This window comes from Harpia harpyja, chromosome 6, assembly GCF_026419915.1.
Source record: "Harpia harpyja isolate bHarHar1 chromosome 6, bHarHar1 primary haplotype, whole genome shotgun sequence".
Classification (NCBI taxonomy): Eukaryota; Metazoa; Chordata; class Aves; order Accipitriformes; family Accipitridae; genus Harpia; species Harpia harpyja.
In genome coordinates this window covers 8,080,680-8,094,193 of record NC_068945.1, presented here as the reverse complement: position 1 = coordinate 8,094,193, position 13,514 = coordinate 8,080,680, and the positions used below count along the sequence as shown (strand labels likewise).

The 13,514-nt window shown below is 53.6% G+C and overlaps 2 protein-coding genes across 3 annotated transcripts in view; one reads left to right on the top strand and one right to left on the bottom strand.

Moving 5' to 3' along the window:
* A2M (alpha-2-macroglobulin) overlaps nt 1-5,318 on the top strand; it is a 30,733-nt gene extending 25,415 nt beyond the window's left edge. Inside the window, 8 exon segments of the mRNA XM_052790072.1 lie at nt 878-1,101; nt 1,671-1,889; nt 2,189-2,316; nt 2,684-2,774; nt 3,032-3,100; nt 3,532-3,634; nt 4,340-4,381; nt 5,143-5,318. Coding sequence (XP_052646032.1) covers nt 878-1,101; nt 1,671-1,889; nt 2,189-2,316; nt 2,684-2,774; nt 3,032-3,100; nt 3,532-3,634; nt 4,340-4,381; nt 5,143-5,168 — 902 coding nt within the window. The 3' untranslated portion in view covers nt 5,169-5,318.
* A 2,036-nt stretch (nt 5,319-7,354) lies between these two features.
* The window catches only part of LOC128142718 (alpha-2-macroglobulin-like), a 41,352-nt gene continuing 35,192 nt past the window's right edge, over nt 7,355-13,514 (bottom strand). For both annotated transcript variants that reach the window (XM_052788993.1, XM_052788992.1), the window contains exons 30-36: nt 13,175-13,393; nt 12,748-12,875; nt 12,290-12,380; nt 11,964-12,032; nt 11,430-11,532; nt 10,730-10,771; nt 7,355-8,462 (exon numbers count right to left, since the gene is read on the bottom strand). In XM_052788993.1, coding sequence (XP_052644953.1) covers nt 8,437-8,462; nt 10,730-10,771; nt 11,430-11,532; nt 11,964-12,032; nt 12,290-12,380; nt 12,748-12,875; nt 13,175-13,393 — 678 coding nt within the window. In that variant the 3' untranslated portion in view covers nt 7,355-8,436. The remainder of the gene's footprint in view (nt 8,463-10,729; nt 10,772-11,429; nt 11,533-11,963; nt 12,033-12,289; nt 12,381-12,747; nt 12,876-13,174; nt 13,394-13,514) is intronic.

Below are 13,514 nucleotides of genomic sequence, written 5' to 3'. Positions count from 1 at the left end.
GAAAAACTTGTGCAAAGGGGTTGCATTTTTGAGAACTCCCTCACAGTGCCCAGTCCTACTTCTCTGCTCCAAGGGAGTTCATCCAGAAGCACCAGGCACCATCCCCATCGGTGCTGAACTAAAGGGTAGCTCTGCTAGAGTCTCTCCTCAGTCCGCTCCTCTTGCCACACCAGGCACTGCTTAGCAAAGGCTTAGCAATGTTTATGGCTACTCCTTCCTTCCAGTGCACATGCTCAATATAGAACAAAGTTGACCTTGCACAGCACAAGGCATGATAAATCAGAGAAAAGCTGGATGTGCTGAGAGAGAAAGCGAACATACAGGTCATTTCAGAGGCCCCAGCATAAGCTCCGAGTCTTCCAGGAAATCACATAACGACTCGGAAGCATTATGGCAGGGTCAGGCCGGACAGTGGGTTTGCCCAAGCGTTGGGGAGCAGGGTTGTGAAGGAAGTACCCCCAGCACCTTTTGCCTTCTCCGCCTGCAGGTGACTGTCAAGCCTGGTCACATTCTTTGGGTCATTTTGCCTCAGAGCTTGTCACTGCCCGCCCCCGGCATCTCTACTCAACACGGGGAGGAGTGTCATCCTTCTTAGGTCCCTGGTTCCTCGAGGTGCCCAAGCCCATAAATGTCTGTGTGAATCTGGAGTCTAGTACAAAGTGGTATCCAGGGCTGAGGACTGAGCCTCAGCAGTCTCAGGCTAGATGTAAACCTGCAGCAAGTGTAAACCTAACCTTTGCCTCTTCATTCTGCATGACAGATGCATCCTGGAGGCTCTGTCCTCCCAGCTGGACCGGCAGCAGATCAAGAACTCCCTTGCAATAACTACTAATAATTGCTTCTTGTCTTGTCTCCACGCTCCCCGCCTCCTGTGAAGATGGGTCTGTTCATTGGCAGCGACCTGGGAAAGAGCCAGAGGTTGATCTCCCGTACTATCGCTACCGAGCTCCCTCTGCTGAAGTGGAGATGACAGCCTACGTGCTCCTTGCTCACCTCACCACGCAGCCGGCACCTTCCCAGGAGGAGCTGTCATTCGCGTCTCTTATTGCAAAGTGGATCAGTGGTCAGCAGAATCCCAATGGAGGCTTCTCCTCCACCCAGGTGAGCTGCTTCCCTCCTGTGACTTCACACATCAATGTCAGAGGATGGGAAGTGTCAGAGACCCAGGTGGGAGCACAGTAAGTTCTGCCAGGGCAGGGACTGTAGCCCTGCAGTATCTACCACGGTTGCCAAGTTCCCAAGAGGCTAGAGGCTAGTATGTCAGGTAGTGCCTCTGGGAATGACCAGTACTTTGATTAATGACCTGGTTTTCTTGACACAGTGGGGCAGAATGGTAGGGACACAAGGGACGTGCGTCTGTGCCATCGGAGAGGGCTCCCACTGTTTTTGCGCGTATGAAGTCGCTGCTTCACCCAGTGGCGAGCGAGCGAAGGCTGCGCGGAGCTCCGCGCCAGGGAGCTCAGGCAACATGCAGCTGCTGGGCAGAGGACGCGGGAAGGGAACGGAAACACGCAAAAGCTGCTCTTTCGCTCTGTCCTTTCTACTTATAACTAGAGAAAGTGAAGAACGGAGGGGAGGGTGCGTGCCGACAGCAAAGGGCAGGCTGTGGGCGGACAGGCTGTGGAAAGGCTAACCGCATCCCCCTGGGTGCTGGGACCCGTCTCTTTCAGGACACAGTGGTGGCTCTCCAAGCCCTGTCCCTGTACGGAGCTGTCACCTACGCCAAGAGCGGAGCAGCTTCCAAAGTGACCCTGCGGTCGGGAGGGGACTTCCAGCAAGACTTCCAAGTGGATCCCACAAACCGTCTGCTGCTCCAGCGCGTGCCCCTGCCCCAGGTGCCAGGGGAGTACAGCACGGAGGTGTCTGGCGAAGGATGCGTCTACCTGCAGGTGAGGGTGCTGGGGGCAGGTGGCATCCTGGGAGGGGAGCCCCTTGCCAGGCAGGAGCCAGGGAGAGGGCAGAAGGGACAGGAGAGAGGGGAGAAGTGGGAGGGAAGGCTCTGGGAGAGGGAAGAGGAGAAGAAGAGCGGAGGTGTGTGGAGGAGAAAGAGGGGGAGGCAAGGATCCGCAATGTGGAGGAGCTGTGAGAACGGGAGAAGTGGGGAGGCTGGGTGGGGAGAGGATCGTCGCTCTCCCGCGCCCAGCGTGCACGCACACGTGCTCACACGGAGCTGCTGGCTCTCCTCTAGACAAGCCTGAGGTACAACGTGCAGCCCACACAGGAGGACGCACCCTTCCTGCTTCATGTGTACACAATCCCAGAGACATGCGCGGACTCCAAGGCTCACAAGGTCTTTGACATAGGCATAAATGTCAGGTGAGTCTGTGTTTGGGTCTGAGCCTTCCTGAGAAGCCATGGGAGCTGGACGAGGTCTGGTTGTCCAGGGCGAGCCAGTCTGGAAGCCCTGCAGGAGCAGCACATCCCCTGGAAAAGCGGGCAGAAAGCAGCTGGGCTGGGAGGAGAGAGTGTGGAGGAAGGCCATGTCCTGCAGTGGTGGAGCTGTGTGGGTAGCCCAGGGCTGGGCTTGTGAGAGGCTGCACAGATGACCTGGAGACCCTGGAAAGCTGGAGAAGGAGGTGCTGGACTGTCAGGACGTGGTGGTGTGCCAAGTGTTATGGAAAAGGTGGAAGTGTCCCCAGCTTTGACTTGAGGTGCACTGAGTCTTTGTTGCTTGATTCCTTAGTTACACTGGGGAGCGCAACGGCTCCAACATGGTGATTGTTGATGTGAAGATGCTGTCGGGATTCATCCCCGTGAAGTCCTCCGTGAGGAAGGTAGGAGCCTGTTTGTCAAACAAGCAACATCTATCTTTAAGACACCTTCCAAGTGTCTGTAGCAAACTAGAGGGCTTCAGGGTTTGCATCAGCTTGCTCTTGCCATTGTCACCTGCACATTTGCTATCTACAAGTCTGCTGACTTAGATTCCTGGTACCCCAGTGTTTCATCCACGGTACATCCCATCCATAGGGCTGTGCAAGGGGCACAGGGAGACCACCCTCAACGCAGTAACATCTTGGTCTTCTTTCTTCAGCTGGAAGGCCGCCGCGTTATTGAGCGCACAGAGTTGAGTACCAACCACGTCCTAGTGTATCTGGAAAAGGTAAGTATCCATCTGGGGCAAGGACCGGTCAGAAACACAGGCATTGGGACATTTGGCCCCATGGGGCAAAAGATCTGGGACTCAAAACTACTATGGCTCTGACAAGAATAGGACTGAATCTCGTACTGACTTCTGCTGACTTTTCAGACTTACTGGTACTTTGCTCCCCAGCCCTCGGCAGGCTCTCCCTCTGCCCCGCGCAGAGATGGGGCCCTGACCTCCCCACCAGCCAGAGCCTCCCCCCGTGTGGGGAAAGGCCCCAGGGTTTCCCCTTGCCCCTCAGCCAGGCCCGCAGCCCCCGCAGCCCCCCCGGCCACGGGCACGGGTGCCAGGGGAGAGCGAGGGAGCCCGGGGGCGGCGGTGCGGGGGGCACGGGGGAGCCCCGGCCGGCGCGGAGCCGACCCTCAGCCTCCGCCGCTTCCCTTCCCCAGCTGAGCAGCGAGACCCTCGGCTTCTCCTTCACGGTGGAGCGGGACATCCCCGTGCGGGGCCTGAAGCCGGCCCAGGTGAAGGTCTACGACTACTACGAGACGGGTGAGTGCGGGGCTGGGGGTGCCCCTGGGAGCCCGGGCGGCCGGCACGGGAGCTGGGGGGGCCCGCCGCTGCCCCGCGCCTCGGCCCTTTCCCGCCGCCTGCCCCCTGCCCCCTGCCCGGGCAGGGCCCCCAGAACATCGCGGGGGTGGGGGGGGCAGGTCTGGGCGGCGGTGGCTGCGCGGGGGTCCCCGCACGGCCGCCCCTCACACCGGCAGCTGCCGTGCAGCCGCCCTCCCCTGAGGGAGCGGGCCGAGGAGGGCCGGGCGAAGAGGCGCCCCGGGCAGAGGGGCCGAGCCCAGCCGCGGAGGCTGAGCCCAGCCGCGGGGCCGAGCCGCGGGCGCTGGCGGTCCCGCCTTCAGGGCCGGCCCCAGAGCGCCGCCGCGCCCGCGGTGGCAGGCAGAGCCTCGGCCCCCTGTGGCTCCGCTGTCCCGGCGGCTGCGCCGGGGTGGCAGCGACGGCGTTGTCCCCAGCCCGCCCCAGCGAGCTGGGGGTAGGTGCCCGGGCAGCCCTTGGGGGTGGCTCTGCCTCGCTGCCGCGGCCTCTGGACACGGCTTCCTCCCGCCGGGATCTGGGGGGGAAAGCTGGGGATGGCGGCAGTGGCCGGCTGTGGGGCCTGGGAGGAGCGTCTCTCTGGCACCCGTCCCCCTGCCAGGGCTGCCGAGGGACTCTGACAGCCCGCCCTCTCCCTCCCCTTCTGCTTTCCAGATGAGTTTGCCACGCAGGAGTACGGCGCTCCCTGCTCCACAGGTAGGCTGCACAGGAACAACTGAGGTTTTCCAGCATGGACTACTGCAGGTTGTCTAATTAGAGTCTTTGCAGACCATGGGTTTCCTCCGCCTGTGTATACTCTCAGCATTTATCTTCACTGTGCCTATTGCAGTCTCTAGGCAAGCCTTAGTACAGAGACGAAAAGCAATGCTGCCACCCGATGTCCTGTGTAAGATCGGATACAGCTTTCATTGTGGTTCACTGAGAATGGCAATCCCAGTGTTACTGCCTTCCTTTGCACAGAGGCACTTGTCTATTCCTGCCTGTGTGTCACGTTGTACAAATAAGATTGACATCTCTCTTGGGACTGAACACCACACTCAGCCTTTTGTGTGTCCGCCCTTTTCAGGGCCACATTTGCCATGCTGCAGACACAGAAGGGTACCGAGGAACTGTGTCCCAAACATCGTGGTGAAATTTTGATGTTATTCACATATCTTTGGTGGGGATCTTTCAAACTCTGCTCTGGGTTATTTTTTGCCTTCCTTTGGGAATCCAGGTGCTGAGAGGGAATGTGTACTAGGATAGCTCATATTATCTCCTGGATAAATCTGCCTCCCCTGTCCAGCCATTCCCATTCTGTTATCTGTCTGCAACTGGGCATTTTTAGGTGAATCAGTTTCCCAGATTTTAACGGGGCTTGAACTCACATAGCCACCAGAACACAGAGAAGATGTCCAGGGCTCTGGACACTGCTTCACCAGGATAATTCCCTCACTCTGTCCTTTTCCCACCTCCAGCCAAGGATGAACAGATAAATGCCTGAAGAGCACATCTTGTCTGAGCCTTGCTGGATCAACTCACATGTCTCTGCCCCTAGAAGATCTTGTTGAGGGGGGCTATTGAAATGTTAGACGAGGACACCTCAACACCAAAAAGGAAGTAACACTATAAATAAATTAAGTCTTGATTCTCATCAGACGCCTCTGGCCTTATTTTTTAGTTACTTTGTCTTGTCTCTCCTCCCTTCCATAGCTCAGACTGTGTAATGGCCTGAGATTTAAATCCAAAGTCATCCACAGCAAGGTGGTGTTTGGCAACTCCTCAGGATACTAGAAGGCAGACAGCTTTTGGTAGTGGGGAGGTTTGTCTCCATACTTGCCAGTTCTCCGGGAGGAGAGGAAATCCTACCTGTTGCCATTATACACTGGGAGCTTGACTCCCTGCCTCTAAAAGCCAGGGTTTTCTGCAAGATAATCCTTGGACATAAACCTCTGACCACATATTGCCTTTGATCCCACTGTGAAATCACTGCTATGAGGTGGAAGGACAGTGTGAACCCATCCAGTCTGATCTTTCACGGCAGGCCAGATACAAGTGAAGGGAAGACTTGTGGACTTTCCCATTCTAGCAGTGAAGACATTATCTGCATGTTTCTGAACAGCTGAAGTGAAATCAGAGAGGGACTGGGAACTTAACAGTGTCACCAGTCAGAATTTCAACCAAGAACCACCTTATGAGCCAAACCCCTTGTGTTTTTCATGAGAACTTTATCCTCTTCCCCTCAGTGGAGGCCTGTAGATCTCTTTTGGGCTTTTTTTGAGTAATTTTAATACAGTTTTTTTTTCTTACTGCCAACTAGGCTTATGGTGCTTCAGCAGAATTCAGGGGGGAGGCCCTGGATTCCCATCTGGTAGTTTGGGTTAAACTTTTTGCATGTCAATTTTCCAAATTATCACATTCTCTCTAGTCTGGATCTCTCGCAGTGATGCAGAGGCAATCAGCCTTACTTCAGTAGGTCATATGGCACCCTGTGTATTTTATTTACATGGTTCTGTGTGCAGAGGTGCCTTTGACCCTGCCAATGTAAGTTTAAGCAAACACACCTATAGGAGTCCCTCATGCAGCTTCTTTCATGTGCACAGACCCAGGTTGTCAAAACTGTAAGTCAGCAATACAGCAAAGAACTTGTACACGTTTCAGTGACGCTGAAGCTTTTTGCGTTGTTGTTGTTGTCCATGTGAGTGTCTCAAGACCCTCTTTCCCCTTCATGAGCTAGAATTCCTCACTGTGTAAGGAAAGCAGTTTGCTCTGGCCCCTTTTATAGCTGTGCCCCTGCTATGGGGTCATGAGAGACTGACTGTACCAGAGAGACACAGCCCAAGCTGAAACTGTTAGTTAGGGGCAAGCAGGTTCAAAAGTGACAGGTCTGAAAACTTGTGCATACAGACACAGGTCTCCAAATACAGACCCTCCTTTACAGCAGGCTGTAGATGGATGGCAACTGCTCCTTCATTTTAATTCACTTTCTGGTGAGTACTCTACATGGTTATGGAGTTGGATCTTTTCTGCCTCAAATGAAACAAAGTGATCATCACGATAATTTAATTTAAAAGTCTGTAAAATCACTGGAGTATGTTCCATTCACAAAATTTGGATAATGGCTTTCTACCATGGAAAAAAGTTAACACAATGTTTTGCTGCTGCCTGGTTTTAAATTAGACAACACCTAACTGTTGCCCATGGGCAGCCACATCACTTGTCGTTTGGGGCTCCCTGGCTACCCTGTATCTGTAAAGCAGTTTAATGTCTCTCAGCTTGACTAGGCTGTGATTCATCAAAGTCACATACTTGCAGGTCCTCCATGGCATACCGTGTAGGAAACTTCAGCAAGGCTACCTTAAGGAAATACGGGGATGTCTGAACATTAAATTTCTATCCCCATGAAGCAGGCATGGCATGCTTCAAAGGAAAATCACAGTAGTCTAAAATCAAAACAGTTTAATTCAGCAACCAAAAACTGTGGAAAAGTAATTGCCTCATGGCAGGAAATTAGATGGGTTTACTATTTCTAAATCAAAACAAAATGCAATTAGTATTCATGCTTGATTAGAAATTTTGCTCAGCTTTCACTGAAGCCAGTTCATTCCATAGACTTCTCTGAATATGAGGTGTCAAAAAGGTCTTGAGAGAGTAAATGCCAAACACCACAGGAGACGAAGTGACATAATATTAATATCTAGCAAAATAGATGAAGAATTTTATTTGTTCTCAATAACACTGTTTGGATAGGCACACTAAAAAAAATCGGATGGAACAACTAGCTGTGCATACTTTGGATATACAATAAGTCATGATACCTAACAATAAGCATTTCATGAGAATAAACTGTCACGTAAGATCTTTCTGCCATTCAGAAGTTAAAACCAGAAATTAATGGGACAAAACCAAGAAAAGGGGAGCATTCCTGACGATATCTAAGAGGACTATGGACAGTTTCACCAAAGCAACTCTATGATTTAAGTAAATGTGCCATTGAAACTAGGCTTAGGTATGTAGGTTACTGGCAAATGCATTAGCTTCTCCTCAGGAATTTCCAAGAAGCAGCAGGCACAAGATACGGAAGTTTCCACAAGAAGGCCCAAGCTTCAACTGGAGAACAGGCCATTCTAAGTTAGCAGCTGAAGGCATAATGCATGCACACATCCCTCCTGCCCTTCCATGCACACTCTAATCTTAGAAGAGGGCAAACTGTATATCTCCTCCCACTCTTCTACAAACAAGAAACAATCCTGGAAGGGGTGTCTATGGGGCACATCAGAGAGGTTGAACTTGTAACGTTAGCTGCCTACTCGTGGGAGACGTGGATAGGTACCTGCAGAGACCAGTTCAATCAAGCTTATGGTTTCTAAGCCAGGGGAGAGAAATAGTTCACAAGGAGTACCTGTCCTTCTCTGTTGATTAGACAGGATCTCAGATGACAAGTTCAGAGTATGTGACACTGAGAGGGCTACAATAGAAAGGCTGCCCCAACTTAAATCATTCTGTCCCCTTGTCAGTCTTATTGCCCTGCACACAGGCATGGCTGGGTGGGATGCTCTTCAACCTAAGAAGCCAGGGAGATTAAAGCTGTGACTGGAGGCTGAGCAGGAAAAAACAGAATTGGGAATAAACTGTTCAAAATTCATTGGTGAGTACAGTTAATTTATTTGTAAAATTCATTTCCCATTCCTTGCAGGCACTCTTCATCTGTCACTCCATAGGTGGTGGTGGTGGTAGTGAGGCAGGCAGGTTCCAGCAACTGGGAGTATTCTTCATGCATTGCCCTGGTCTGCTTCCTCTGCAAGGATGGAAGAAGATGGGAGGGTACAGGAGTGAGAGCGATATGCCAGTTCCCTCTCTCAGGCTGAGAGACAGAGAGAGCAAGATGTGGGTTTGGAAAGCCAGGTTGTGTGTGAAGCACAGTACAGGAGAGTGAGTTGCTGTTTGTTTTACCAGGGTTGAGGGTCATCCGTAGCACTCAAAACTCATGTCACCTTCAAAGCTATGTGAGGTTGAGAGAGGGCTGAGACTCCTGACCCACTGGGAGAGAGATAAGCAGAGCGGGATTTGTCGCAACTGGGATGGACACAGGAGCACAGTGCAAACAGGCAGCAAGGATGTTCACTGCAGCAATGAGAGATGCTCTTAATGTGTATTTATTTCTCTGCAGAGAGTGGAAGGAATCTGCTGCACCAGTACTAGACAGGGCAGGGAAGGAAGCTTTCTGCTTTGCAACTGAGATCTGCCTCTTAGTCAGTGCAGACCATCTTTGGACACCTAGACCAGTGGATGGACCTCTTAACTAGCGACTTCCAATAATCCTTTCCAAGGAAGGTAAAATCTCTGCCTTTTAACGGACATGGGGAAGAGTAGCTTAAAATCTAGAGCCTCCCCACTAGCCTCAGACTGGATAACCAGGCCACACCGATATAGCCTTTGGAAATGCTTTACTGTCCACTCAGTGTCTGTCTTAGGGCTTATGATCCTTTTTTCCATGAAGGGAGGCTGTAGGCCCAGAATCAGCTGAACACAGCTGTACCTACGGACACAACCCAGGTTAGCAAGCAGTACGGAGCAAAAGTGTGGGAGTTCAGGCTTTTTTCCAAGACACCAGATAAGAACACTAAAGAAGGTAAGTTTCACCATTTACTGCCAGCAAGAGACAAAGCTTTTGCCATCCTCAAGTCCAAATCACTTTTTCTCTGCTCTCAAATGCCACAGTCAGGACCTGTGAAAAACCACTTCCCAGGGTCGCAGTGCTTTTCAGGAGCCTCCATATTCCAAACACGTGAAACTGGGCAACTGATAGGAAGCCAGACCTGCCAGTCTTGGTATTGGAAGACTCCATACAGGACAGGAGAAGTATCCCTGGTCAGGGCCTTCCACAGAAGCTCCTACGTTACCTGTCCTCCTAAGCGAAACACATGTGGCCTTGCACTGCAGAGAATCCCCCAAAGATCATAGCTTCTCTGTCCTGCCAGCTCAGACTCCAAACCAAGACTGAGGGCTGGCTGCCTAGGGTCATGAGGAATACCTGTCTCAGACCTGCCTGGGCAGCAGGGTAGCTGAGCAGGAAGCAGCTGTTGCTCCAGGTAGTAGCTAACAAAGGCAAACTTGCCAGCTCTCGGAATCTGAGGAGAATAACATTGCTTAACGGCATGCTACAATGCGCCAGCACCACTGTGGGCTTTGCTACGTAGAGTTGCTAAGCAGGCTAGGGTGCCATATTGGAGAACTATGATCCCCCCCCGCAGACGAGTGATGTAGCTGTGTGTACAGGTGGGGGTGTACCACCGGGGCAGTTTTCTGTCACCATACAAGAGAGGCAAGCCCAAGTTCCCATAGGAGCCAAACACTTACCTCTTCAAAGGAAGGGCTGGGAGGGATTGCTCTGTAATGAGGACTCCCTACTGCAGGTGTGGCTTCATGCTCAGAGTAGGAAGCGAGGAGCTAAGAGCAGTACCACATTACAGCTTTAGTGAAAAGGTATGCCAAGGTTGGGCAGGAGGTTCTGGAGCACAGCACGAGCTCATGGTAGGTCAGACTATGACATGCTGCTTTATGAGTTATCTTTTGGTGGTCTTGATTTGCTCTATTGCTCCAGACAGAGTGCTTTAGGGGAGGAGTGTGACGGGTGGTTTGAAAGAGCCAAATCCCGTCAGCACAATCCTGTCAGCACGATCCCACAGCTATGCTCGCTGGAGCTCTCACAAAGGACCAGAGGACACCTCAAATCTGAGACAACAAGAATGATACAAGAAACTGGAACTCAAAGAAAAAGCCCAAGGGGCAGTCACAGAACAACAGGGACATAACCTTCATTCAGGCCAGGAGAACCTGACTACGGAAACCACTCTGAGAATTCAGGGATGGTGTATTTTGAATGAGACAACAACATTGTACCTCCTGTGCCCTCAGTTTTGTATACAAAATCTGGGCCTGTGAGTTGGGCCAATCTCATCCAAATTGCCCATTGAGCAGAAAGAGGCAAGTGCTGGCTGGAAGAACAAAATACAAGGAAGAAGACGTAAAGAAGTGCGAAGGGAAGGGCTCTCGGTACCCTACCTGTGGAGCAGGGAGCGCTGTACTCCTGTGTGGCAAACTCATCTGGAAAAGAGAAGGGAAGGGGGAGAGCGGGCTGTCAGAGCCCCTCAGCAGCCCTGGCAGAGGGACGGGTGCCAGAGGGGGGAAGATCAAGAGGGCAGAGGGTATCAGAAGGGTGGGGGACACAAACATGCCTGAAGGCTACAGGCACATCTTATGTGGCCCTGTGCAAAGGAGAGACCAGTCTGGCCGCGGAGGGGGCAGGTCTGGGCGGCGGTGGCTGCGGGGGGGTCCCCGCATGGCCGCCCCTCACACCGGCAGCTGCCGTGCAGCCGCCCTCCCCTGAGGGAGCGGGCCGAGGAGGCCGTCCGCCCAGCCCTCCGAGCCCGGGACCCTGAGATGATACAGCATCAGATGGACCTCTGACCAGGGCACTACATATATAAATTTATACGTATATATATGGAGAGAGCAGGAAAAAAAAAAATCTATAAAGGAGCATAAAAACATGTCTTTATTTTTTATTTATACCTAGATACACTTTATATATGTATATTCATTTAAGTATGTATATATACATATATAAAGATATATAATATACAGGAGCAGGGGGCAGGGGGCAGGCGGCGGGAAAGGGCCGAGGCGCGGGGCAGCGGCGGGCCCCCCCAGCTCCCGTGCCGGCCGCCCGGGCTCCCAGGGGCACCCCCAGCCCCGCACTCACCCGTCTCGTAGTAGTCGTAGACCTTCACCTGGGCCGGCTTCAGGCCCCGCACGGGGATGTCCCGCTCCACCGTGAAGGAGAAGCCGAGGGTCTCGCTGCTCAGCTGGGGAAGGGAAGCGGCGGAGGCTGAGGGTCGGCTCCGCGCCGGCCGGGGCTCCCCCGTGCCCCCCGCACCGCCGCCCCCGGGCTCCCTCGCTCTCCCCTGGCACCCGTGCCCGTGGCCGGGGGGGCTGCGGGGGCTGCGGGCCTGGCTGAGGGGCAAGGGGAAACCCTGGGGCCTTTCCCCACACGGGGGGAGGCTCTGGCTGGTGGGGAGGTCAGGGCCCCATCTCTGCGCGGGGCAGAGGGAGAGCCTGCCGAGGGCTGGGGAGCAAAGTACCAGTAAGTCTGAAAAGTCAGCAGAAGTCAGTACGAGATTCAGTCCTATTCTTGTCAGAGCCATAGTAGTTTTGAGTCCCAGATCTTTTGCCCCATGGGGCCAAATGTCCCAATGCCTGTGTTTCTGACCGGTCCTTGCCCCAGATGGATACTTACCTTTTCCAGATACACTAGGACGTGGTTGGTACTCAACTCTGTGCGCTCAATAACGCGGCGGCCTTCCAGCTGAAGAAAGAAGACCAAGATGTTACTGCGTTGAGGGTGGTCTCCCTGTGCCCCTTGCACAGCCCTATGGATGGGATGTACCGTGGATGAAACACTGGGGTACCAGGAATCTAAGTCAGCAGACTTGTAGATAGCAAATGTGCAGGTGACAATGGCAAGAGCAAGCTGATGCAAACCCTGAAGCCCTCTAGTTTGCTACAGACACTTGGAAGGTGTCTTAAAGATAGATGTTGCTTGTTTGACAAACAGGCTCCTACCTTCCTCACGGAGGACTTCACGGGGATGAATCCCGACAGCATCTTCACATCAACAATCACCATGTTGGAGCCGTTGCGCTCCCCAGTGTAACTAAGGAATCAAGCAACAAAGACTCAGTGCACCTCAAGTCAAAGCTGGGGACACTTCCACCTTTTCCATAACACTTGGCACACCACCACGTCCTGACAGTCCAGCACCTCCTTCTCCAGCTTTCCAGGGTCTCCAGGTCACCTGTGCAGCCTCTCACAAGCCCAGCCCTGGGCTACCCACACAGCTCCACCACTGCAGGACATGGCCTTCCTCCACACTCTCTCCTCCCAGCCCAGCTGCTTTCTGCCCGCTTTTCCAGGGGATGTGCTGCTCCTGCAGGGCTTCCAGACTGGCTCGCCCTGGACAACCAGACCTCGTCCAGCTCCCATGGCTTCTCAGGAAGGCTCAGACCCAAACACAGACTCACCTGACATTTATGCCTATGTCAAAGACCTTGTGAGCCTTGGAGTCCGCACATGTCTCTGGGATTGTGTACACATGAAGCAGGAAGGGTGCGTCCTCCTGTGTGGGCTGCACGTTGTACCTCAGGCTTGTCTAGAGGAGAGCCAGCAGCTCCGTGTGAGCACGTGTGCGTGCACGCTGGGCGCGGGAGAGCGACGATCCTCTCCCCACCCAGCCTCCCCACTTCTCCCGTTCTCACAGCTCCTCCACATTGCGGATCCTTGCCTCCCCCTCTTTCTCCTCCACACACCTCCGCTCTTCTTCTCCTCTTCCCTCTCCCAGAGCCTTCCCTCCCACTTCTCCCCTCTCTCCTGTCCCTTCTGCCCTCTCCCTGGCTCCTGCCTGGCAAGGGGCTCCCCTCCCAGGATGCCACCTGCCCCCAGCACCCTCACCTGCAGGTAGACGCATCCTTCGCCAGACACCTCCGTGCTGTACTCCCCTGGCACCTGGGGCAGGGGCACGCGCTGGAGCAGCAGACGGTTTGTGGGATCCACTTGGAAGTCTTGCTGGAAGTCCCCTCCCGACCGCAGGGTCACTTTGGAAGCTGCTCCGCTCTTGGCGTAGGTGACAGCTCCGTACAGGGACAGGGCTTGGAGAGCCACCACTGTGTCCTGAAAGAGACGGGTCCCAGCACCCAGGGGGATGCGGTTAGCCTTTCCACAGCCTGTCCGCCCACAGCCTGCCCTTTGCTGTCGGCACGCACCCTCCCCTCCGTTCTTCACTTTCTCTAGT